The sequence below is a fragment of the Camelus dromedarius genome, chromosome 16 (genome assembly GCF_036321535.1).
Source record: "Camelus dromedarius isolate mCamDro1 chromosome 16, mCamDro1.pat, whole genome shotgun sequence".
NCBI classification, from domain to species: Eukaryota; Metazoa; Chordata; class Mammalia; order Artiodactyla; family Camelidae; genus Camelus; species Camelus dromedarius.
In genome coordinates this window covers 20,719,157-20,745,312 of record NC_087451.1, presented here as the reverse complement: position 1 = coordinate 20,745,312, position 26,156 = coordinate 20,719,157, and the positions used below count along the sequence as shown (strand labels likewise).

The following is a 26,156-nucleotide window of genomic DNA, read 5'->3' as shown; positions in this document are numbered from 1 at the left end:
GTGGAAGCGTTCTGGCCGACGATCCCAGCTCGACTCCCAGCATCAGCCAGCAGAGATGGGTGTGAACCAGACGGCCCAGGATTCCAACCCCCAGCCTCTGCATTTTCCAGCCAAACTCCAGACATTGCAGACCAGAAACCAGCCATCCCCAATGTGCTCTGTCTGAATTCCTGACCCACAGAAACTGGGAGAGATAACAAGTCATTACAATTACTGTTTTAAGCCACTAAGCTTTGGGCTATTTGTTACACAGCCATAGATAATTAATACATGTGCTCACCAGAAGGTTCCTTGAGCAAGTCTCTCAGACACTTCTCTTTGTACTGAGCCCACTTCCGAGTTGTCTCCTCAAGGAGAGATCCTGTAACCTGAGTGGAAAAAAACTATAGTGACTCCCAGGTGGCGGCAAGCACACAGGTGGCCTCATTGCCGTCTAATACCATGATTCTCAAACCCTCCCGCTAAACTGCCTGTGATGGTCTGCACCATGCAACAATTTCTTTGGCGTCTTCTGTTCTACCATCAACAGACATACAAATTTTACATTCACGCTGTAATCTAATCATGCTGGGTTTTAATACAAACATGAAAGATTTTTTTCAAAATCTTAAAGTGAGGCTGACATTTCAAGAGGATGCAATACGCCCAGTCTGAAGTTTCACAACCAAACAGATGAATAACTGCATGCTTCTAAGACAATGTGGATCTGTCTCAAAGTGAGGGGCAGCCCACTAAGGGGGTTCAGTAGTGTGTCAGAGAAGGGTCGGAACAATTGCGGGCCCGACCATCCCGCCCAGGTATCTGTGGGTCCAGAGTCGAAAACATTAGGTTAACAGATGCTCTGCTCCTGTACCAAGGATCAGGGATTTTTCTCTTTCTGATGTTCACTGTCCCATCCCGTAGAACCTTGGATGCACAGCCACACGCTTTTTGGGCTTTCCAGATAACTGGGCTGTCTAACAACTTCTAATTGTGTAGCTGTACCATGTGTTCTGGTTTTAAAGGGGGGTTTCTCCTAACATTGTAAATCAACTACGATTCAATAAAAAATTAAATAAAAAAAAACAGAAGAAAAAAATTAAAGGGGCTTTCTCTTCTTCAATTCACTCATGTTAACCGAGCACATGTTGTGTGCAGGCTTTGCATTAGGAAGGAGTTGAAGGGAATACAAAGATGGCAAGACACTGTCTCTGCCCTCAAGGACTTAGCACCTGCTAAGGAGAAGGAGATTAGGTAATTGGCTGGCCCAAGAAGTCACATGACCATCCTACCCTGCCCTCCTCTGCTTCCAAACAGGCTCTTCCCCAGTGGCTCAGTACTGACACCCCGGTCCTCTATGTCACAAACCTGAAACCAGGAGTTGTCCTCCACTGCTCCCCCTTCTTCACTCCACATCCACCCATGCACCGGAGTCCATCCTCCTCCATTTCTTTCCTGTCCGTCCCTGCCTCCCATTTCCTCCACCTCCAGCCTGGTGCCACGTGCCCCCTCTACACTGTTCCAGAGGGATAGGTCCATGGGGCAGACCTGTGCACAGGGCACTCCTGCTTAAAGTCTTCTCCTGGGGACCTGCTGATTCAAGATTTAATTTCTCAGCCATCCCCATCTCAAGTCTCTCAACCCCAGTCACGACTTGGGATCTTCATACTTCCCAATGGTCCCTCCCTCCCACACTCGTTTCCTGGTTCATCTCTCAAGGCTCAACTCAAGCCAATGACTGCTGGTCCCACTTGAGTTGGACCTTGAGCTGGTAACCCTTCTCAGTGTCTCGTAACCTCATCGCCCTGTACTGTCAAGGGTGGGTCACTCATTCATCTCCCTAACCACCTAAATACGTTCCCTGAGGGCTGAGAGAGCCTCACGTCTCTGAACACCAGCCCCCAGCACAGGGGCTACTGTCCTCTTTCTCTCTCATTTTCTAGCCAAAGAAACAGGCACAGAGGTGGAGCGGCGGAGGGTGGGGATGAACACGGAGAGGCTGAATATGTGATCAGGGCTAAGATCGTCCATCTCATCAACTTGCTTTCAAGTCTTGTCTCCCCTCACTAGAGGTGAAAAACTCAAAATGCTTTTCTGGGCCAGGTAGATAACCTGAAAGAAGGAGGTAGGACAGGTGTAACTACAGGGAGTTGGGGAGCCTACTGTAAACTGGGGAGAGGTTCCACTGAAAGGCATCCAAACAGAGAGAGAGAGAGCGAACAAAACAAAAATATCTATGAACGTATTTACAAAACAGAAACAGGGTCAGACACAGAAAACAAACTTACGGTTATCAAAGGGGAGAGGAGGGAGGGATGAATTAGGAGTCCGGAATTAATAGATACAAACTACTATATATAAAATAGATAAACAACAGGTCCTACTGTATACACAGGGAACTATATTCAGCATCTTGTAATAACCTATAATGAAAGGCATATGGAAAAAAACATGTATAACTGAATCACTGTGCCGTACACCAGAAACTAACATGACATTGTAAATCGACTTTACTTCAATTAAAAAAGAAAGAAAGAAAGAAAGAAAATGCATTTAAGAAAAAAAAAATCCATGAGCCCAACAGGTAGGCAGTTTTTACCTCCTGAGTAATTATCCAGTCTCCCCACTTCTGTGCCGAGCATGCCCCACCCCCCAGCCCCAGGGCACTCGTGATGCGGTCAGTGAGCACTGCCTTTGCATTTGTCCCAGGAGTCACACAGCCAACCTTCTGAACAAAAGCTGGTATGGTCATTAGACTAGAGGTTCCCAAACTTTCTCAATCAACGCTGCCTTTCATATTTCAGTAATTTTTCCATGCACCCCAAGCCAAAAGAAGTATCTCAAGCTCCGCTAATTCAGTAGGTAGATCTGAACAGCGTAACAAGTGCTTATATCCCAGCAACTTAGCACCTACTAGGGACTGAAAAATGTCCCAAACCTAAGAATCGGATTGGACAGCCCCATGCAGGTTCCTGTTCTGCACTGATTTTCTGCAGTGCTTGCTTTTTTATCACAGCAACTGCAGAAAACCGAGCTTTGCAAAGATGCATCATCAAAAGTAATGCAGTATGATATAACACTGGCACCACAAACTACCATAAGCTAGTAATTCTCACAGTGTAAACTGTCATGTTTCACTGCTACCCTCAGAACAGGTTCCTTGTGGGTGTCCTGGGGCACCTTAGCACACAATTTGGGAAACATGGGATTTGTCAATCAATAGCAATCACGATGATAATGATGGTGAATTAATGGGCTTTTATCCCTTGGTTTCAGTCTCCAGTGAGTGTTAAGTCTCCATTAATCATCTCTCTCTCCCGGGTACGGCCCCAGAGGCACAATGGGACATTAGCAACACACTGTTTAAAGAAACCCACATCCTAAAGAGACCATGACCGACTCTATATTATTTTTACAAATTCAGCTGAGAAGTTGATAACCAAATCATAAGTTTCCAGAATCCCCCAGGTCACCAAAGTAAGACCTTCCTTGGATAAAGTGCTGTTTATATCCTCGGGGACTTCACTAGGACCTAGCAGAGGAAGAGACAATAAAATCAATCAGATATGTGAGCTCTCCCTGGACTAACGTTCCCCCACTCCCCGTCCCTTGCCATGACTAATGGCTGTGGTCAGGAGCAGGAAAAAAAGAGGGAAAAAAAAAAAAAAAAAAAACTTCAGAAACACTGGATCTGGCCAATCTAAGGGAGTTGGACAAACTGAGACCACCTTCCCAGGTACTCGTCCTAACGACACCAAAAACGCAAGAGGCAGATCCAAGTTCAAGCACAGCCAAATTCAACAAAGTAATGATAAAAGGTGATACATGAGTGGGTGTTTTCTTACTGGAAAAGTCCAGCCTGGTCTTGGTTCCTCTTCCCATGCACAGACAACCAGCATCAACAGCTAACTTGGCTGAGACAGGATTAAGGAAAAGGCGAAAAAAGTCTCTGTTGACTTGCTTTTAAATAAAATGTCTATTATTCTTCGTTATGGAAGAAATACACTTCACTGTAAATAAAATAAAAATTACAGACCAGCAAAAGGGTAGCAGATGGAATCAGAATCTTTTTACTCAGAAATAACCATCTCCTTCCAGATTCTTCAGTCTGTGCACATACATTCTTTTTCTTTCTTCTTTTTCCTTCCTTTTTAATTTTACCCCAAAGGGAAGTCATATTGTTGCATAGTCCCTTTTTCGCTAGAAGATGTATTATGAATCTATTTCCATGCCAAGAACTACACTTCTACAACACCATTTTAAGAGCTACGTAATTTTCTACGGATGAATGTGATATAATTTATGTTTTAAATCCTCCCGCACTGAACATCTATGTTGTTTTTAGATGTTTGCTAATATAAATGATGCTGTAATGAAAGTATTCATAAACACTTGAGCTCATCTTTGTTTTCTTAGGAGGAAGTGGAATTTCTGGGTCATAGACTATACGTTCTTAAAAGGTTTTGACAGTGTACTGCCAAACTATCTCTGCCAGAAATTTTTTTTTAATGTAAAAAGATGCAGCTTTTTACACTTTCACCAGCAACGTATGAAAAAGCCACACGTTCACTTCTCCAAGAGCCTTAGAGAGTTTATGTTTCTTTGATGCCAAAGCAACTAATTAACTTAAATGAGTTGGGGGGATGGTAAGGGGATAGCACTACTTCCCAGCTTGAATTTAGAAACTAAAAACTAAACTATCCCTGAGGATTTCTCATGAAGTGAATTTTATGAAGACTTCCTGCCAAAAACCACGCCACGGTCATTTATATCCACGCAGGAACAGCGTCTATGAGCACAACGTATCACAAAAGTCTGCGCAAAGCCTCCTGACATAAACATCTGGAGAAAGAACACGAGGCTTAAGACGGATGGCCCAGAGGAGGGCCGTCAGGACCATCTGCACACACCGCGCGACAGACAGCGCGGAGAGATTCTGAAAACAGGCTGGTGGCCGAGGCGGGGAGGGGAGTTCTTAAGAGGCACATTATTGATTATGAAAACACCGAGGAGTGGCTTTGTCAGAGACCTCAGCCGGCCTGAGGCACTGCAGATTCTGCTGCTGTGACACAGAAATATTCGTATGTCAACAGCTTCCAAGGAATGCTAGGGAAGAAAGAACACAGGACTTCAAATGCCCTGGGAGCAGGCGCAATGGCTCCCTGCTCACAAGTGAAAGATCGCAGGCAATCGTGTAACTCGCATGAATCTTAATTTCCCCGTCTGTAAAATGGGTTCAGAAACAATCATTTTTCTCAGAGACTCATTGGGGGGTTTAGGGAAGATGATAAATGATAAAATGCCAAGATGATAAATGAGGAAATGGCAAGTGCTGCAGCAGAGCTTGGCTCTTAATAGACAGTCGACCCATGGTTGTAAATAGAAGGTGAACAACACCAATTCGCTGAATATACTCTGTGTGAATATGCAATAGTGTATTGAAGCAAATTCTCTATCAACTCTCCCAACAACAGCCCCACCACTAACTAATTAAGTCCGAGAACAGGAGGCTGGCCAGGCCACCTGGCCCTCAGGAATGTTCTGGTCACTCACCACGAGGCTACCACCACCAGGGCAAGAATCCCAGGAAACCATGCACTGGGCTCCCGTCTATAATCTATGAGGGTTTGGAGCCAGCCTCTGGGAGCATTTGAATACGGAGAATTTGGTAGGGGTTTTCTGTCTGTCCAGTTCTGGGCCAGCCCCAAGGAAAGTCTGGTAAGTCAAACACGTGAGAGATCTGGAACCCCGGCCCTCCCTCCACGCGAGCAGGAAGGATCAGAATTCCGAGGCTGCAAACAGAGACAAATTCTGCCCACGGACCGAAGGAAGAGAAGCGTTTCTCAAGGCTCTTCTTTCCTCAGATGTGTGGAACTGAAGTTCCTTCACATCGTGGCCCAGTATAAAAATGGAACCCTGAAAAGGGAAGGGGCAAAGGTCTCACCTCTTTGGATAAGAATAAAACAAGCTAACAGAAGCCCCACTAAAGAGGATAGTTACATACGTTATGATGCATCCCCGAGGCCCTTAAACATCACGCCGCACCGCTACATTTACTGACACAGAAAAACGTTCAACTCCCGGAGACTCAGTTTGCTCATTTGTAAAATGGGATTAACAGGAGACCCTCCCTCACGGGGTTGCTGAGAGCATAAATCATACTGGGGCACCGGACCTGGCGCATAGTGAGCATTCAAGAAAAATGTCAGCTTGTGTTATTAGTGTGTTTTGTTAAGAAAAAAGCAGATTACAAGATAATATTTATAGTATGAGCCTTATGTTTGTTTAAAAAAAAAGCTATATGTAAATATATGGTAGAAAAATGTCTGGAAGAATAAGCCAAAAAACGTGAATGAGGGTGAGCTCTGGGTGATGGGATTACAGTGATTTATAGTTTGTATTGATAGTTCTTTGGCTTTTATAAACGTATATTTTTAAACAATGAGCATTCTGGATTTTTATAATAGGAAGGAAAGAAGTAAGGAAGGAAGGGGAAAAAAAAGACCCTCCCATTCAATCTAAATTCTCAAAGAATGATGAAAACAGATAGGAGGAAACATGCAGGAATTGTAAAGGCTATATGCAGCGTTCACTCTTACAAGGGAAAATGCTTATAACATGATATAACGGGGAGACCGAGATATAAAATGTTTTCTGCATCCTAATTCCAGCTGTGTAAAAAAAAAAAAGGAGAGAAAAAGGATTTGAGGAAAATATACCAAAATATTAACAGTGATTACTATCTCTGAATGCTTGGATTATGGTTGAATATTATTGTTTAAATATGTTTTATATTTTCCAAATTGCCTACCAGAGGCCTCAGGGGCTTCTATAATTGGAAAATACGTACATAAGTGTAGTGATAATAATAAAAGCAGCTCTTACTTGCTTGATGGAGACCAGGAGCAGCAGGGCCATGAGGGGCCTCGCAGGGGTCCAGAGAGCGCGTCTCCCGGGGGAGGGCAGCGCCCGGGCGGCAGGGATGCCGCTGGGCAGCGTGTGGGCTCTGGGCAGGGGCCCCTGTCTCCTCCTCCCGGGCCCTGCCCTGCTCGGTGGCGGCCTCATCGTCCTCGCTGTGTGGTCACCAGTGCCGACACATGGCTCTGACCGTCCGAGATGTGCCGCAGGCGGCCTCCTCCTGCGATCCTCTTCGCACGGCAAGGAAATGTCTGCACGAACCCTCTCCACGCCACGCCGAGAGCAGCTGCCCCGGTCGAGAGCCATCTACCGAATCTCCAAAGTTTCTCATCAGCCGCGGCTCATCCCCCGCCCCGGCCCCCCCAAAGGCAGGGAGATTTTTCCCAGAACTCCCCCAAGTCAGCTGTGCTCCTGGGACTTCTGGGCAGAAGCCACCAAGGAGAAAAGGCAAAGCGGTCAGTGGGTCCCACCCCCCCTTCCAAGGTCAGGCTCTCTGCACAAGACGGGGATGCAACAGGCTTGGGACCAGCTGATGGGGAGGACGGGCCCCCAGCCAGGTCTGAGGTGAGGGGGCACGTTTCTGACTAAGCTTCAAGCTTGTCCAGCCACAAAGGCAGGGCCTCCTCTGGGCCGTGTTTATGCCAAGGCTTCCAGAGAGACAGTCAGCCAGCCCAGGAGACAGCAGTTCCTGACGCAGGGCTTGAAGCAAAATCCCTCTCAGCAACTCAAGTCCTGTCTGCACAGCAGCAACACAACATGCTGAAAAGTCCGAAACGAGTATGTCCCTGGATGCCCCACTGTTGTGAGCAAAGTTCCCTCAGCCCACCTGGCGGTCCTTTTACAGATCCTTCTCATCACGACTCACACTGACCAAATCTTTTCACCCAGCGTCCTAAGTTGTTCATCCTCCCGATAACCCTGTAAGGGGCTGATTATTTCCCCAGTTGACAGCTGAGACACGGGTTCAGAGAGGTTAGGTGGCTTGCCCTAAGCCACACAGCAAGTGAATGGCAGAGCCAGGATTCCTGGGTCTTCTGACCAGTCCCCTGCCAAAGCTACTTGGGACAGTGTCGTATCTGACTCTGACTCTCTAAGTGAGTTCCTTGTCTCTAGCAGGCTCAGCACCATGTCTCTGAAAGGCTCTGCTTGGCGCTTCTCACCAGCCTCTTCCTCTTCAGCTCCCAGCATCCCTTTCCAAGTCTTCCCAGCCTTCCCAACTGGTGGTCCAAGCAGAAGACATCCTGATTGGATGAAACACAGGTCAGCAAGAGATGAGAAGACAGTGTTTCCATTCAGGTTTTTTTTTCTCCCATAAGTTGAACTGAAGGAGCTCATCTTGGTTAACTTACCTAAGTGAGTGAATTTTGAACAGTTGGGAAAAACAGGTGAGCATCACTTAATAGATATCCTTGGAAATCTTAAAAACCCCACACAGCAAGATTTTCAACCTTAGCAGTAAAACACTTACGATGAATAAAGACCCCCAAAATGGACTCATATAAGGATGTGACCTGGAATCAATGTGGTCATCTCTTTGGGACAGCAGAGTAGGATGACGTGATAGGGGAAAAACACGGCTGGTGCGATGCCTCTGACCCTTGATGTGGCTGTAAAGCTAGCTATTCAGCAACTGCACGTTACAGACTACGTTCCAAGTTGCCTGCTTGGTAAGAATATTTTATCTAACCTCTCTAAACTTTTTCTCAAAAACATCTTCTTCCTGGAAGAGACAGGGGTTGAGGGGGCTACACACGACTTCACCCGTTGGATGGATGCCACCTAGTGATAAAACAAAGTAACTCCTCTTCCCGCAAGACTGGCCGGCAACCAGGACAGACAGACACAGCTCACAGGCTGCCGACAGCATGTCGTAACACAGTCCCTAGTCTTTGCCATCAGGAGAATACAGACAGAGTGATACTGACCAAATGACACCGGCTTTTCCTCCTACCTGCCCAGGCTGGCAAAATCGGAGGGGGTCCGAGGGGCTCCTCAAGGTGTCTAACGGGGGCCCAAGAACCTGTGTGCCCAGATGCCACGTGGACTCCTCTGCTACCCTCCTCCCGCCCTCACGGCGTCATCAGTGTCCTGCCGGAGAAGCAGCCTCAGCGTGGCCACTCCCGCAGTGCCCCCTTGGCGCGGGCATGAGTGATAATGACTCAGGAGGGAGGGGGCAGGGCACAGCCATTAAAAGAATGATGCAGCTGTTGAGGATACGGCAGAAAGTGGACAGACCCTCCTGCGCCCAAGATGGCGGAAGACTCGACCCCCGTCCACCTTGAGCCTCGTTATACCTCATTGCACTACGTCAGCCGCTAAGTGACCCCCGCCAGGCGCCACGACGGTTCCCAGGCTGACGTAAAAGGCCAGAAAGTGGGCGGGGCCCAACTCCTGGAAATCCCCGCCCCTTCTCCCCAAATAGAATATTCCTCCCACTCATTAGCAGGGGAGGGTCTAACTCAGTGATAGAGCGCATGCTTAGCATGCACGAGGTCCTGTGTTCTGTCCCCTGTACCACTATTTAAAAAAAAAAAGTATAAAACAAACAGCCCCACACTCCAGGGCGCTCTCACTTTCTGAGACGGTCTGCATTCTCTCTGTGGAGTGTGTATCTCTCTAAATAAACTGTCACTTTACTATGGCTTACTCTTTTTTTTGGTCCAGAAATGGGCAGAAGACCTAAACAAGCAATTCTCCAATGAAGACATATGAATAACCAATAGGCACATGAAAAAATGCTCAATATCACTAATTATCAGAGAAATGCAAATCAAAGCTACAATCAGGTATCACCTCACACCAGTCAGAAGGACCATCATTCAAAAGTCCACAGATGATAAATGCTGGAGAGGGTGTGGAGAAAAGGGACCCCTCCTACTACGGCTCGTCTTGAATTCTTTCCTACTCCCTTGTTGCAGAAACCTGCCCAAGACCTGGGGATGTGATGGTTCTTCCTCCAGCTCCAGCAACGGTGTGCCAAGGGGCTCTGCCTGCCAGCTTTAGAGGCTGCAGGGTGGTGCTGAATTCTGGGACAGAGAGCTGTCCTCAGCAGTCCCTTTCTCCATAAAGCAGGGCAGGCCTTGGGATTCCCCATTTCTGGGAGCCTGAGGACCCTGCTCAAAGCACCAGGCAAAGGCGAGCAGTCTTACCAGACACCCGCTCGAATTACCCCGTCTTCCAGAATGAATAAACAAATCGTGGTCTGGCCACACAGTGGGACATTATTCAGCCTTTAAAAGTGTCACCTGCACAGCGAGGCCCAACAAACCAAAATGCTGGAGTTTGGAGCAGAGGAAGGTTTATTGCAGGGCCCAGTGGTCGGCTCATGCCCAAGTTTGGCCGCCCAACTCCCCAAAGGGTTTCAGCAAAGCAGTTTTAAAGGCCAGGTGAGGGAGGGGTGTCCCAGGATATGTGGTCAGCTGTGCACAATTCTCTGAATGGTTAATAGTGATCAATCCTTAGGCTCCAGAAGGTCTGGGAGCTCTGCTGATGATCACCACGTAGTTAATTTCTTCCCTCCCCTGGTGGTTTTAGCATCTGAAAAACTCAGGAAATACGCATCAGATACCATTATCTAGGTATTTCAAAGAGGTGCTACAGCAGAGAATATGTGGGGGAGTCTGTGCCAGGAAGGCCCCTTAAGGGTCCTTCTCAGTTACAAAAGCAAGGAGATTGTGACTCCTGCTACAACACAATGAACCTTGAGAACATTATGCTGCATGAAATAAGCCAGTCACAAAAAGAGAAATTCCACATATAGCTAGAGTGACCGAATCCCTAGAGAATATAAGGGGTCGGGGGAGCTTCCAGGGGCAGGGGGAGGAGGGTTGGGGAGTTCTTGTTTAGTGGGGATAGAGTTTCAGTTGCACAAGATGAAAAAAGTTCTGGAGACTGGTTGCAGGACGTGAATGTACTTCACTGTGCACTTAAAAATGGTTAAGATGGATGGGGGGAGGGTACAGCTCAGTAGAGAACAAGTGTAGCAGGCACGAGGTCCTGGGTTCAATTCCTAGTACATCCATTAAATAAATAAGTAAACCTAATGACTTACCCCATCGCCCCCAAAAAACACAACAGAACAAAACAAAAACACAGTTAAGATGGTCAATTCTATGTTATGTGTATTTCAGCACCATTTAAAAAGAACTAAAACAGAAAGCCGCGCCCCGCAGTGCTTCTGCATGGTGGGAAGGACAGAAGGACCGGCGGTGTTGAAGGGGGTCCCAGCTCTGTGATTCCTCAGGGCGCTGGCCTCACAGGGATGGCACTCGCTGGAGGGGGCCGGTTCCCCAGGGGGATGTGAGGGAAGACGTGAGGATGCCAGATGGCCGGGCTGAGGAGGGGCAGGTACCACGACGAGGCGGAGGAGGAGCGGGCCTGGCTGCTCACCCTGACGCCGCACACCCCGCACTCGGCCATGGAGCCGGCCAGGCGGCAGCGGGCGCTGACCCTCCTCCCCGTGGGCCTCGCCCTCACCTGCTCCCTCACGGCCGTGGGCAGCAGCTACTGGTGTGAGGGGACCCGGCGGGTGGCAAAGCCGCTGTGCCAGGACCGTCCAGGGGCGCTGCACTGCATCCATTACAGCCCAGGCAGCGCGGACAACGGGAGCCAGGCTGTGCAGTACATCTGGGAGATGGGGGACGACAAGTTCATCCAGCGGAGGTTCCACGTGGGGCTCTGGCATTCGTGCGAGGAGCGCCTCGGCAGCCCAGGTGAGCACGGCCAGCATGGCCTACCCCGGGTGACAGGTGCAGGCCACTGGCCAGGAGCAGACGCTTGAAATCCAGCTCTGCCACTGACTGCCTGTGTGTCCTCTAGCCAGTCCCTCCACCTCTCCAAGCCTCAGTTTTCTCATCTATAAAATAGGAACAAGGGCAGTCAGGACACATCTCTAGAATTATTATAAAGATGAAATGACCGGCTTCACATAAATCACTTGCAGCAGCACCTGACACTCTAAGGGTTTGTTAAACATTCGCTTTTACGGTCTGCTAGTGTCATTCAACTCCCGGAGAATCTAAGTGCTCCGCTCAACTCTAAGCTGCATCTTTGCATTTTTAAGAGGTCTTGGAATAGAAATTTCACTTAGCAAACAAACTCTTATCATCATCAGTGGGAAGGGAACGCCCTTTATGGAACACCCACCAGACGTAAAACCATGAACAAGTTAGACTTTGATTCTAGGCGACCTTTGAAATAATCTAGCAAAGTAAGTATTTTTTCCTCAACTCACAGATGAGAAAACTGAGGCTCAGAGCGTTTCAAGTCACCTAGTGACAAGTCTGTTCCCTCCTCCACTGTATTACTCAGCCCTGGTGCACCATCTTTTGACCTGTGGGCTTGACAGGGTGGTGGTGAAGGAAATGTTGAAGGAAAAGGAGCAAGAAGAGGGACGGGAAAGGTCAAAGGAGAGTGTTTTTACCTCGTGAGGAACGGACGAGGGAGGAGCTGGACTCCTCAGTGCTCAGCAGCCTGGTTGCAAAGCCAAGCCCACACGCGGGACAGGGACGGTCTCCCCTTCATGCTGGGAAAGCACCCCCAAGGTGGACGGGAGAGACCCCCCCCCATCATCCCTATCCTGACCTCAGGCTTGTTACTTTACATTCTTATACAGTGTTTTACTTTTCCTAGAGTTTCTCACTGCCTTTTCTTTTCCCATACTCGTAACATTAGTGGTTTATTCCTGAGGTCTAAGTAAAAGGCAACAAGAAGGAACTGTCTGAGATGCTGTGTGCCCCTCCCCATCCCTGCCCCCATGGTCACTGCAGACAGGGGCGCCAGGCCTCACCCTCCACGTGTCCAGGCCAGTACCCTGGTCTCTGCGTTAAGTGTGGTGAGGACACTGCTACAGAGCTACAGAGCCCTGTCGTTAAGGACTCCAGCCTGGGGAGGTTGCTCCTGGACCCTGAACAAGCCCAGGAGAGGGACTTTGGGGTGTCCGGCCACCCCCAGTTCTGCTGCCCCCTGAGGCCTCCTGGATACGTTCCTTCTGAATCAGCTCCACCTCCGTCCCCCCATAAGCTGACCCTTCCATTGAGCCCCTACCTGGAGGGCTATTTCAGGAATCCTCCTGATTCCCCAGAATAGATCTGCACTTTCTTGTTTTTCAGTAGAGGGGTGGTAATTAGGTTTATTTATTCTTATTCATTTTTCAACGGAGGCACTGGGGATTGATCCCAGGACCTCATGCATGCTAAGCATGCGCTCTACCACTGAGCTATACCCTCCCCTCCCTGCACCTTCTTCCTGATGCCTGAAATGCCTTTGAAGAGAGAAAGCTCCCTCCCAAAATGAAGATTTGAAACAAAAATGCCTGGTTGTGGCAGTGCTTCAACTGAATGTTCTTTTCCTTGCATGGGGGATTTAGCCAACCAAATGTGCTGAGTTCCGATTCTAGGCTGTTCAAGGACAGAGGGGCCTGGGCACCCTGTAGTGGGTGGGGGGTTGGGGAGAACAAGCAGACAGGGTGCCAGACTCAGTCCCCAAGACTCAGACACGGTTCCCCAGGCTGGTTTGATGCGCCGCTTGGCTGGTGAACCTCTGTCGAGCTGTGTAACACCCGCCTGTTCTAGCTTCATGGGATTTATGAAGATTTTTCCTTTTAATCCTGCTGGCCTTATTCAAAAGGAACATCATTTCTGAGGATTCATATTAATCAAGGGGTCATTATGGTCTGACCCTTCGCCCAGGCTAAATTCAGCCTTCTAAGCTATTGTGAATTCTCTTAATCTCCTTGGCTGGACTCCATTCTCGCTCTGCCCTGCTCCTGGCTCTGTACCTGGCCTCCTTTTGACTCCTGTGAGTTGAGACAGCCCTCTGCAGAAGACCAGATAGACCCTCAGTCCTCCGGGCGCTACGTAGAAAGAGAGCAGGGTGGTGACGTAGAAAAAGGCACTGGTCTCGGGTGAGAAAACCCAGTTTCAGTTCCTGACTCTACCAAGCTCTTTGAACCTGGCCTTCAAATCTGTGAACTCCGGATAGCTGTACTTGCCTTTGTCAATCATTAGGCACACCAAAACATGAGAGGCAGTTTGCAAAATACTTGCATAGCTTTCTCACTGGAGGACTTTGGTGATACGCATTTTGCAGATGAAGAAAGCGAGGCTCAGAGAAGTTACTTAACCTCCTATGATTCCTGACTGTGGCTGAACCGGCATAGAAGCCAGTCCTGTTGGGTTTAAATGCCACCTTCTGTCCACGATGTCCGCCTGCTATTCTCAGGGTTCTAGTGAGGACCTGATGAGATGTAAACAAAGGGCTACATTAGCCCTACTGTGCCCAAAGTGAATATTGTGATGCCCCCAAGGCTGTGGGGACCTCACTGGTAGAACTGGGAGGACAAAAGCAAACGTTTGCTACTGTGTCCATAATGCTGCTAACGACCAGGAAAAAAAAAAAGCACAACCTAATAGTTGAGAATTATGTTTTATTTGGGGCATTCCTGAGGACTTAAAGCCAGGAGGTAACCTCTCAGATAGCTCTGAGGGACTCTTCCAAAGAGGTACGGGAGGAGCCAGGATATATAGGAGTTTTTACCAAAAAACAGGTAGCTGAACATCAAAAGGTTACTGCTAATGGAAGAAAAACCAGGCATCTCAAGTTAACTTAGTGTTTTTCTATGGGCAGGAAGATACAAGAGTCTCGGCTTAATGAAATTATTCCTTTGATATACAACTTAACCTTCTAGGGCCAGTGTCCTGTTTTCCACAGCATCCTTTGTTTACTGATCCAGAAGGTAGCAGACTCTGTCCACACCCCTGCTGCTGCCGAAATCAGAGAATCAACCAGGAGAAATGTCCTGCTGCATCCATCAATCCAAAGCTGAGCTAAGTTAGAGGCTGCAGAGGCCACCATGGCTGTGTATTAGCAGACAGCTCCCTGGTTCCATTGCCCTCAGCCCAGGGGCTGTAAACACTCCTTCAGGCCACTTGTGGACAGTTAACGTGACAGATGATTCCTTGCTTCACGTTCAAGCCAGGAAGCATCCCAGCAGAGCAGCTCAACCAAACAGCTGTCTCATAAACCCAAACTTTATTCCTCTCCGTCCATAGCACAGCAGAGGGGCAACGAAGAAGTGTGAAGGAATGAGGCCCAAGGGCACTCGGAGGTTGAGCATGGCAAGTATTAAGGTTTATGATCTTTGGGCAGGTACCGCCTAAAGCATCTGTTTGCACAGATGGTCCTTCCCGGGAGAGCCTGATGAGGCAGAAGGTGAACGCTGGCTCGCGCTCAGGAAGCAAAAAGATGGGCTCTGTGTTGAGAAGTCAGCTGGACGGAGGGAGGACGTAAAAGAAGAAGAGAAATTTAGACTTGAGACTGGAGGACATGGGGAGCCATTATAAGTTCTTGAATAGGAAAGTTACCTGGAATTTTTCTCTCCTATAAAAGGAATATATTTTCTAAAGTCTAAAGATGCTCCCCAAAGTTACTTCTCTGCCTGAAAATGTCCAGAAAATGTAGTTGACACGATCCTGGCCTTCAAGGTACTTGCAGTCTAGTAATAAATGATGATGTAGGCTCACCATATGCAAAAAGCCCCCAGCAGAACTTATTTTACTGCAATAAGGTTTAAGCGCGTATCAACTGTGAGAGAAACTTTCCTAGCCCATTTAATCTTCAAAGCAAGGCTATTGTGAGGACCACTGAACCGACAATGCATTTTTTAAAAAAATCATTACAAACTTTGTTACAGAAGCTAATTATTTGAGATTCACATCCTAATGGACGCTGTTTGGGAAGTTGAGTTCCCCTAGTCTAAGGCTGGCAGTGTCAGTCCAGACAGGCTAGGTTATGCTGCAGCAACACACAGCCCCCAGCTCCCAGTGGTGTAAACCAGCACATTCACTTCTAGCTCATACGGGGCTGGAAACACCGTTTGCCCCTAGTGGTCAAGGTTAACCCTACTTACGATCCTCTTCCCTTTTTCTCCTAGGTGAAAAGTGTAGGAGTTTCCAGAGTGTAATACCAGCTGAAGAACGAGGTAAATATCTCCCTCACGTTCTGTCCACCAGCCATCCTTGCAACTTGGACAATTTTTCTTATTCTGGTTGGGCTGGCGGAAAAGATGAAAGAGATTTTTCTAGTTTTCTCATGAAGTCGAGTCCAAAAGCCAGAGCCACTGGCTGTCTTCACGTGCCCTGTAGTCAGGAACGCCAGAAACTGAGAAACAACCCACTTTGCACCACCTGACTGGTAGTGTCCGCAGCTTTCCATGGTGTAAACGCTCCCGCCATGGCCAACTTCAAGCAGTCCGTGAGAGGTGAACACAGAGTAGGAAAAAGATGAGTTGTAGCTCTTTACTGCCTGCAGCAGCTTTTCTTCTCTGTAACACTCATCAAATGTGTACTTACTTTCTTAATATGTTTTCCCACCTGGAATGTAGCTTTTGTGATGGCATGGACAACGTCCGTTTCATTCATTGCTGAGTCCTCAGTACCAAACTGCTTTATAGGAGGCCTTTTGCAAATATTAGTTTCTCTCCCTGCCGTCTTTTATTCAATCCCTTCCACAACCAACACATTTCCTTGAAGCTGTATTTGGGGTCCCATCCAAATGGTAAATAATAGGCCCATGAGAAAACAATGGGGGTTTGGTATCACGAATCAGGGCTTTTAAACTCTCAGATTCCTCTCCCCACCCCCAGCCTCTGGTTTAATCTATCTTCTCCTTTAAAAGACAATATCTTCTGGAGGAATAAAACAACACATTAACTTTTAAAAAATATTTATTTATTTATTTATTTATTTTCTGATGGTAGTACTGGGGATTGAACCCAGGACCTCGTGCATGCTAAGCCCACACTCTACCACTGAGCTATGCCCTCCCCACTAAAATTTTTCAAAAATCTTTATCTTAATAGAGGTACTGGGGATTGAACCCAGGACCTCAGGCATGCTAAGCATGTGACCTACCACTGAGCTATATCTTCCCCAACTTTGAACTGGGGAATGAAGGCCCCTGTATCCCTCAGTTCCTCACATCAAAGTTTTGCTTGGTTGTTTTTTTCCCTTCCTCCCAGTTAATGACAATCTTTCCCAACTTTTCTTTTCATTGCCAACTGTCCAAGACTCAGCAAAGCTATCTGTGGACTTTCACTCTGTGGTGTTTGTCTTATATTTTTCCCTCTACTCAAAGGATTGAATGTCCTAGTACTTCTGAATTCTCAGTTCCCAGCATCTGTCATCCCTGCATATTCCAGGTGTTCTGTGGCTGTCCATCGGGGCTGAGGTCCTGAACATCCTTCTGACATTGATGAGCGCTGTCCTCCTGGGCTCCAGAGTGAGTTATCACAGCTCGGGGCTCCACTGGCTCAAGGTGGACGCCTCTGTAGCCATCCTCATGGTGCTTGCAGGTACTCTCCAAGAACATCATCGGAAAGGCTAGATTCCCCCCACCCCGCCCCAGAGGGAATGGCGAAACTCCAGGCTGGCTCTTCCTGCCCGCGGCCGGTTCAGCGGGACCGCTGGGCTGCTGGAGAAGCTACTGAATTAATCCCATTGCCGGAGGCAATGGGTGACTGAAGAAAAGAAAGGGCACAGGCACAAATGGAGAATAAAATTCCTCAGCATGCCTTGATCACAACCCTGGGAAGGGAGTCCACAGGCTGTAAGAACAGAAATTGCCTGATTTAGTCCAGCGGTTAGGCACAAGTCTGTGGAGGAATCCTGCCTGTCTGGTCTCTACCACTTAATGGCTGTGTGATCCTGGGCGAGTAACTTAACTTCTCTAAACTAGCTATCTCAAAAGGCTACGGTGATGACTAAGAATGCACACAGTGTACAGTGAGCACTCAAAAACCGGTAGCTCGTTAAAAATTATTATCTGTGCTTGGGGTAAACATCCCATATGAATAAAGAATTTTCCTTTTTGATCTTCTGTATTCTCCCAGCAACTTAAAAAAAAAATTGGGGGGGGGGATTTATTTATTTATTTAATGGAGGTACTGGGGATTGAACCCAGGAACTTGTGCATGCTAAGCAGGCACTCTGCCATTGAGCTATACCCTCCCTCCTCCAAGCAACTTTCAGAACAGCTTAATTTGGTCTCCTAAGTGGGTTTCTCCACCACGGAAAGCACCCTGCACAAATATTTCCTCCATTTCTCCGGCTGGACGCACAAAGCTCTGTTGAGTTAACAGTGCACCGGTCTAGTTTGTAGATCCCTGGTGGGCTGGACAGGTGTGACGCATCCTTCCCAGGTCTTCTCTTCTTATCAGTGAATAAGATGATAAAATCCAATTTCCAGATCTGCATAGCAAGGAGTCTTGGAGACTCCTCCCCAGGCCTGGCCTCCCCCAGGGTCCCCCAGTCAAGAGTAGACCTCTTTCTGGATAGCTCTTTAGTTTCAACTGTGTGCGTGTGATCTCACGGGGAACGTTTAAGGATTTATAAGAGCAGGTGCAGCACAAGGACTTTAAACTTTCCCATTAATATTTAAATAATGGCCCCACCAGTTAAAACTGATTTCTATTTGGACTCCTGAAACCAATCCCCAGTTGGTCACTGCCTGTCGTTTATTAAATTAAAACGTAGGTGTAATGGGAGTCCCTGAAAAAAAGAAACACAAAACAATAAAACAACTCGTATTTAAAAGCAAAACTCAAGGAGACTTCCTTGAACGAAAGGCCCAAATCTATATATAGAAAACTCCGTCCGACCCGGAGGACCTGACGCAGTAACCCAAGTCCAGACACATCCCACTGAAACCACTTAAAAAAAAAAAAAAAACCCTCTGGGTTTCCAGGCAAAAAGACCAATTCACTTACGAAGGACAGAAAATTGCACTGGCAACTGACTTATTGCCCTGTGAGTCTAGTGTGGCCGGAACACATGCAGATTTTTAGGCAAAGTTTCTGAGTGTTAGCAAACAATCCACAGTAAAAAGAATAACATGACAGAACACTGTGAAGTGTGGCTCAAACACCCCTCATCTGTTCTGGAAAAAAGAGGGTGTAACGAAGGGACACAGGGGCATGATAAAATGGAAAGAGGTGGTCATGGGAGGGATGATGTGCCAAGGGGCATATATCACTGCTCAGACTGGTGACTCTAAGAAATTAGTGTCCATGTAAAGCAAGAAGGCTGCTTGGAAGGGCTCAAGGAGGTGCCAGTGGGCTCCCAACCTCCAGCTCACGCAAGGTAGAGAAACCACGTTCTGCACCGTGGCTCACAAGCTTTCCCCATGCAGGGCTCCTAGCCATGGTGGCTCACATGATGTACACAACCATTTTTGAAATCACTGTGAACCTTGGACCAGAAGATTGGAAGCCTCAGACGTGGGACTATGGCTGGTCATACTGGTGAGTCGCTGGCCATGGTGCTCAAGTCCTGACGGGCCAACAAGGATGCACACGGGTTTTGCAGGACCGCTGACCTTGGCCAGAGCTCCGCCGTCTGCTACGCTTGTGACTTTGGATGAGTTCCCTAATCTTTCTGTAGCCCAGTTTCCTCATCTGTAAAATGATGATACCTGTCTCAGATGTTCTTATGGGAAGGTAAAGAGATTACGTTTATAAAATTTTTGGTGCAGAGTGAAGTGCTTGAGAAATGAAGAGAGTGTTATTATCTTTTTAAACACAGCTTACTTCAATGAGGGGGTGCCCAGCCCCTGATTGTAATGGAAAGACAGGCCACGACAGAAATCGTCTTTAACAGGAAGACGTGGCCACGTCACACAAGACCACAGGGGTTCTCTTTGATGTGGACGTCCAAGGCATGGCTGTGTCTTTAAAGTGTGTGGATATATACTTACAGTTTCATCCCGTGTAACTTCTTGTGTAACACGTTCAGGGCTCGCTCTCTCGCCCTGCTGTTCCAGGGTCTGGGGACTGTGCGTATGTCACGGCTGTCCATGAGCTTCATGATTTACTAGGCTTGAATCTTCTTCATCTCCCAAATCAGAGGAAGTTAATTTTCACAAATGTTTCTCTTAACACCGTTCCCTCCACCTGTTTGTCACTTTAGCCGCCTCCCTCTGAACAGGTGCCCTTGGTCCTGAGGTGACGTCACCGGCATTGCACACGGTTGAGAGGAGAGCTGCTCCAGAGCTCAGATGAATGTCAGCGGAGGGGCCAGCAAATGTGGCCAGTTTACACTGAGGTCCTGTTGCTGTGGATGGAAGCAAATCCCAAACATGACAGAAGTCGGAAGAATGGTCTGTTTCCAACTTCGTTTTGATTTTTGTTTCCTATCATTTTTAATTTCATAATTTTTAATAAAAGAAATACATACACATAATTTTAAAAAATCAAATGGTACTAAACATAACAATCCCTCAGCCCCATCCCTCCCTATTCCACTCTTCCAACCCATCAAGCCCTCCACCTTCCTGCTCAGGTCTGGAATGGAGCTGTCGAGTGGAATCTCCTTCTGCGATTCCCTTGCTTCCTTCTGTCCCAGATTCCCCATCAGTATTCTGCTTAGTTTCCATCTACATTTTGTGGGAGCACATCCTCCAGTAGCTTCCAAAGCAAGGGTTCAACGAGAGGTAAATTATTTCACTCTTTGCATGTCTGGAAATTTATTTGTTCAGTGCTCCATCTTGATTGATAGATTGGTGGAGCATAAAATTCTTTGTTGAAAATAGTTTTCCCTTAGAATTTTGAAGACGTGGCTCTGTTTCCTTCTAGAATTGATTGTTTCCTTCAAGAGCCCAATACCATTCTGATTCATATTCCATTAGAGGTAATCTGCTGTCTTCTACCCTTTATTTCTGGTGTTCTGAAATGTCCTGATAATGGACCTTGAAGAGGATCTTCTTTACATTCACCTACTTCTTTCATGTGCTTGGTGAGTCCTTCGATCTGAATATTCATGTCCTGGAATTCTGAGAATTTTTCCCTGTATTATTTCTTCGATTATTCCCATTCCTCGGTCTTCTGTTCTCTTTTCAGAGAACGCTTCTTAGGTAGACATTGGGTCTCTTGGGTTAATTACCTAGATGTGACTACATCCCCTACATCTTCTCTCTCTCTTTTTGGTATTCCTGAAAATTTTCTACTTGTCTTCTAAAGCCTTTCTATTGAATTCTTCTTTTGAATTGTATTTGAATTTCCAAGAGATCTTCCTTTTTTTTCTAGTTGTTCCTCTTTCCTATACCCTGATCCTGCTTTACTGAAGCAATATCTTCTCATTTGTCTCTGAAGATACTAATAAAAGAGTTTCGTTGCTGTTTTCTTCTGTTTCTTGTGTTATCTCTTTTGTTTAGATGCTTTTTTTCTTCCTTCTGTTTGTTGTTGGGCATTTCTTCTAGATCTTGGTATCCTTGGTTGTCAAGTCATATTTAAGGATGACTGGGAACTGTGGAGCGGGGTTAGAGCTTACCTCCTGCGCGGCTTTCTGGTAGAAGATTGCTGTGGAGCCATTTATTTCACCCGGGAATTCCGCTCCATGAAAACACACACAAATGCCAGTTTGTAGAGGTTCTTCTCGGCAACCACTCTTCTGGGTTCTGTGAAAGATGAAAAGTGGAGACTACCAACTCAGAATGCAACAGGCTTCCGGAGGACAGAAATGTAAAAAGAGCAATACCCCAGTGCCGGTGTCCTGGATTAGCGGCCACAACAATAAAAAGTAACACATACGTTAGCAGATACTATGCTGAGAGCGTCCCACACATTAACTCATTGAATTCCTCACAACCACCGAGGGTGCAGCACCACTGTTCCTGTTTTGCAGATGAGGAAACTGATACAGAAAGGTGAGGTCACGGGCTCAAGGTCGCACAGCTAATGAGAGATGGTGCAAATCCACAGAGCAAACTCAGCGCAGCGACTCCAGGATCCAGCCTCTTAACTGTCAACACAACGCCTCCAACAACACATGGGCTGATCTCTGAGATTTGTAATCCAAAATCCGTGTTCAAATTGGGTAGAACCAGGAGCTGATTTTTCACCAGACTGACTCCCAGCAGGAAGCCCTGGAATCATAGCCCTGCACTGTCTCCTAATTGTGCCTTTTGTTGACAGCCTCGCGTGGTGTTCTTTCGCCCTCTGTATGGCTGTGTCAGTCATGGCCACGAGCAGATACACCGCAGCCCGCCTGGAAATCGCAGAGAAGAAAAGTGTACAGAGGGGCAGTCAGCCCTCTCAGCGTAACTTCCAGGAACCTAAGTCTTCGAAAAGTGTTTGGGAGACAGAAGCTGCTCCCAGCCCTGCTGAGCATGCTGTCATCAGTGTATCTGAGCACCTGCCATCAGATGCCCCAGGCAAGGTGTCCATGTGCTAGCCAGTGCTCAAAGCTGCCAGATCTGCAGAAGCAGGCAAGCTAGGCACCACGTCCACAATGAATATCTCTGGGGTGAGCTTCACAAGGCTGTGGTCCAGGTAAATCTTCCACCTGCCATCTCATTCATCACTAAACACCTTTGGCTTCATCTTCTGATTCTTTTTAAATTGCCAGTACCTTTAAGTGAGATAGCATTTACAGAAGATATCAACCAATGACATTGTAGTATAAATGAGCATCTCAAGCTTTCCTGACACTTTAACAAGGGTGACAAAAAAAAAAAAAAAGGGAGCATGTGAGTGCCAAGGATAAGAGAAACTGAAGAAAGAGGAAAATAAGGCTTTGACTACAAAGGATGTAAATTTGTTGCCCACATAGTTTTATTCACAAGAAGGTTCCAGACATTTTTTTCCCCTTAATTGACACACACAAATTGATAGTATGTATAACTACCCCATATTTTCTTTTTTAAAATTTTCATCAAGAAGAAATGAATTTAAAAATTAGTTTTGCTTTATTTTTTAAATATACTTTCTTCTCAATTTCCTAATTTCTACCTATAGGAAAATCAATTTGGAAGGATAATCAAATAGTGAAATAAAATGAGAGCAGTAGAAATGGAATGACATCTTATCAGAGTGAAGTGGAACAAATGTTTGAATTGTTGTGCTTAAATGAAATTGCCAGGCACTTTTGCTTCTAAAAATAAACACTGCAAACCTGCAAGTCTTGTCTGAAGCAATGGGGCACTGCTTCTTTCCTCATGTGTTCAGTTATAATGTTATATCGATCATCTTGTATTTTAAATGAACATGTTACTGAGGTCACAGGTCGGTAGACACATAATTCGGGTTTTTGAAAAAAAAAAAAGAAATGGACTGACAAATTCTAACAACCCTAAATGCATTCTTGCTTAGATTCATTTAAAAAAATGTATTTATGTGTTTAGTGAACACAGTATTTCTGGAAAGGAAATCCTGAATGTTTCAAATAAAATTACTCAACCTGCTTATGCTGAACTGTAACACGTATACTGTCACAGAATAAGGGACAACCCAGCTAACTTCATATTCGGGGCTCCTGTTGAGTACCTGCCTAATGGAGGATAGTCCCATGGAATTTCGTGTTTTATGGAACCAAGCATATTTGAAGTGATATTAGATGGATTGTTTTACCAGAAAAAAACCAACTCAGAGAAGGCAGGCTGAGATCCCCTGGACCATTTCCTCACTTGGAGCAGAAGGGTTTGTACCCAACGTTCTCTGCCTTCTACAGTCTGCATGTTCTTTTTTTTTTTAAATTGAAATATAGTCAGTTTACAATGTTGTGTTAATTTCTGATGGAAGCATAGTAATTCAGTTATACACACACACACACACACATATATATTCCTTTTCATATTTTATTTCATTACAGACTCTGACAAGATATTGACTATAGTTCCCTGTGCTGTACAGTAGGACCTTGTTTATATATTTTGTATAGAGCAGTTTGTATCTGCTAATTCCCAATCTCCTCATTTATCCCTCCTCACCTTTCCCCTTTGGTAACCATAAGTTTGTTTTCTATCTGTGAGTCTGTTTCCGTTTTGAAATGAGTTCATTTGTGCCATTTTTTAAAATTCCACATACAAGTGCTGTCAGGCGGTGTTTGTCTTTCTCTGCCTGGCTGTCTTCAGTGCGTGTGCTCTTCCGTGCGGTTCCTCACCCCGGTGCGTCTGTGTAGGTGGGCTCTGTGTCACCGTCACAGAGACAGACTCTGATCCTAGAGGAAAGGAAATCCACTAGGAAAGTTCCCACAGAGAACTCCATGTTCTCAGGAAAAATAAATCTTGTAAAGACTGTGGCTGAAGGTGCCATGGAAGAAATGAATTTTGTGGAGTCACGTGAGAGCAGCGGACATCGTCAGACAGCACAGGTGGCATCTGGGGAAAGCAGCCAGTGATCAGTTAGACACCGGGGCGGGGCAGAGGCCGGTGGGCTCCTGAGGTTCAAGGCAAAACTGATTTCTTGCTACGTCCTCTGACCTCCCGAGGCCTTTGCTTCCTTCTAAAATTTTTAAATGTTGATTTTATGTGAGTCTGACACACATGCAGAAAAGTACACAAACTCTAAGTGTAGAGCTTAATGAATTTTCAGACAAAGTACAGCCGTGTAACCAGCACCCCTCCCCAGATCAAGAAACAGAACCAAGGTGTCTCATTTCCATCTATCTTTATTATAAGACAGACTCAGGTGGATTTTCATTCCTTAGTGCATTGAAATGATCTCTTTATATCTATGGATTGTAAATATTTCTCTGTGGCAAGAACTGTTCTCTGTTCCCCCCCAGCATCTAGAATAATGGTTAGCAAATAGAACCCCCCCGACATATACACATACGTATGTGTGTATTTGTATATACATGTGTGTGTGGAAAGAGAGAGTATCTATCTGTTAAATGAGTGTATGTATGCCCCAACAATAGGCCTTTTTTTTTTTTAAGCATTTTGTGGGAAGGAATATAGCTTACGATTAAGAGCATAGACCCTGGAGTCAGACAGCCTGAATATAAATCCGAGTTCTTCACCTGGACCTTGGGCAAGTCACGCGTGTCTCTCTGCCTCAGTTTTCTCATCTGTAAACTGGGAGAATAATCCCACTTATTTTAAAGGTTGTGAGGACTGACGGCATTAGCACACGTGAAGATCTTAGAACAATGCCCGGCACTTACTCAGCACAAGGAAGGATTAACTGCTAGCATCCGCCACCCACAAAGCACTGCGTCAGATCCCACGGGTACCCGGGGACACGGGAGTCAGTGCCCTTGCCAATGAGTTGGTGGAACAAGGGTGACATCTCAGTGACTGTGTCCCAGAGAAAGCCAGCATCAAATGAGTGCAAATCCACCAAACGTCTTTATCCTGGAAGCTGTTCCCCCTTACTTAACCATTCAGTGAATTTTATTAGGTGTCTACAGTGTTCCAGGTACCACCACTTGTCCTAGAAATAAGGAATCAACCTCCTTCCTTTTCTAGAATTAGCAAAATGCTTGTTTGGGGTCAGTTATCACAGAAACAGTCCATGGCCTCTGTCTATCTATTGCCCCAACAGGCAAGGCGGTTTCCAGGGTGTCAGCTGTTCTGAACAGCAAACCTCTTGTGTGAAGCAGCCTTCAGTGACCTTCCCCAACCAGGCTGGGGACAAGGGGTCCACGTCTCCTCTCACAAGGAGGGTGGATTTTTTTTTTTTAAGTTGTCACATGAAGCAGGAGCGACATCTTCCACACCATGAAATTGTGGGAGGAGAGAAGACAGCAGTTTGAAGACGGGAGAATCAGGGCGGTCAGATGAGATCAAAAGGATGTCATTCAGGACCCACTGCTTCCCTTCCCCTCTCCGTGTGATCATTTTATTTTCCCTTTTCAATTAGGAAATACTTCAATATTATAAAATAGTGTAAGGGACATGCATGTATCCACTGGTCAGATTTACCCGAAGTAAATGCTTGGTCACGGTTGCCACTGATCTTTCTTATCAAAAAACAGAAAGAAAAGAAAAGAAATCTAAAAGATTCAACTAATGCCTCACACCCCCTCCCCATCCCTTCCTCCCTGCTTTCTTCCAACAAGTAACCACCATCAGAGCCACGCCTTGCATATCTGTGCACATTTACTGCACGCAGATGTGTCCACAAACTACACTTGAAAGTGTCTTGTATGGATTCACATTTTAGATGAAAGGCATCATTTCATATTGAGATTGTCTTTTCAAAACAGGTAAATTTTTTTTCTAATTTTTTATGGTGATAAAATGCACAGAAAACTTACCATCTTAACTATTTTTAAGTGCACAGCTCAGTGAGCATGAAGGACCTTCACACTGTTGTGCAACCATCACCACCATCCACCCACAGAACTCTTTCCACCTCGACAGACGGAAGGTTTTTCATCAGGAAACAATAATTGCCCATTCCCCCACTCCCCCCAGCCCCTGGCAACCATCATTCTACTTTCCGTCTCTGTTTGCTCTGGGTACGTCACAGAAGTGGAATCATT

At 46.4% G+C, this 26,156-nt stretch overlaps 2 protein-coding genes across 2 annotated transcripts in view; one reads left to right on the top strand and one right to left on the bottom strand.

The window, feature by feature from the left end:
• Nucleotides 1-7,189, bottom strand: part of GLP2R (glucagon like peptide 2 receptor) — a 41,658-nt gene extending 34,469 nt beyond the window's left edge. The window contains exons 1-2 of the mRNA XM_010991773.3: nt 6,865-7,189; nt 281-368 (exon numbers count right to left, since the gene is read on the bottom strand). Coding sequence (XP_010990075.3) covers nt 281-368; nt 6,865-7,044 — 268 coding nt within the window. The 5' untranslated portion in view covers nt 7,045-7,189. The remainder of the gene's footprint in view (nt 1-280; nt 369-6,864) is intronic.
• A 4,125-nt stretch (nt 7,190-11,314) lies between these two features.
• GSG1L2 (GSG1 like 2) lies at nt 11,315-22,121 on the top strand. Its single transcript, XM_031469744.1, has 5 exons — nt 11,315-11,609; nt 15,830-15,877; nt 17,096-17,248; nt 19,084-19,195; nt 21,863-22,121. The coding sequence occupies exons 1-5, from the start codon at nt 11,315-11,317 to the stop codon at nt 22,119-22,121; spliced, it is 867 nt and encodes a 288-aa protein (XP_031325604.1).
• Nucleotides 22,122-26,156: the final 4,035 nt, after the last annotated feature.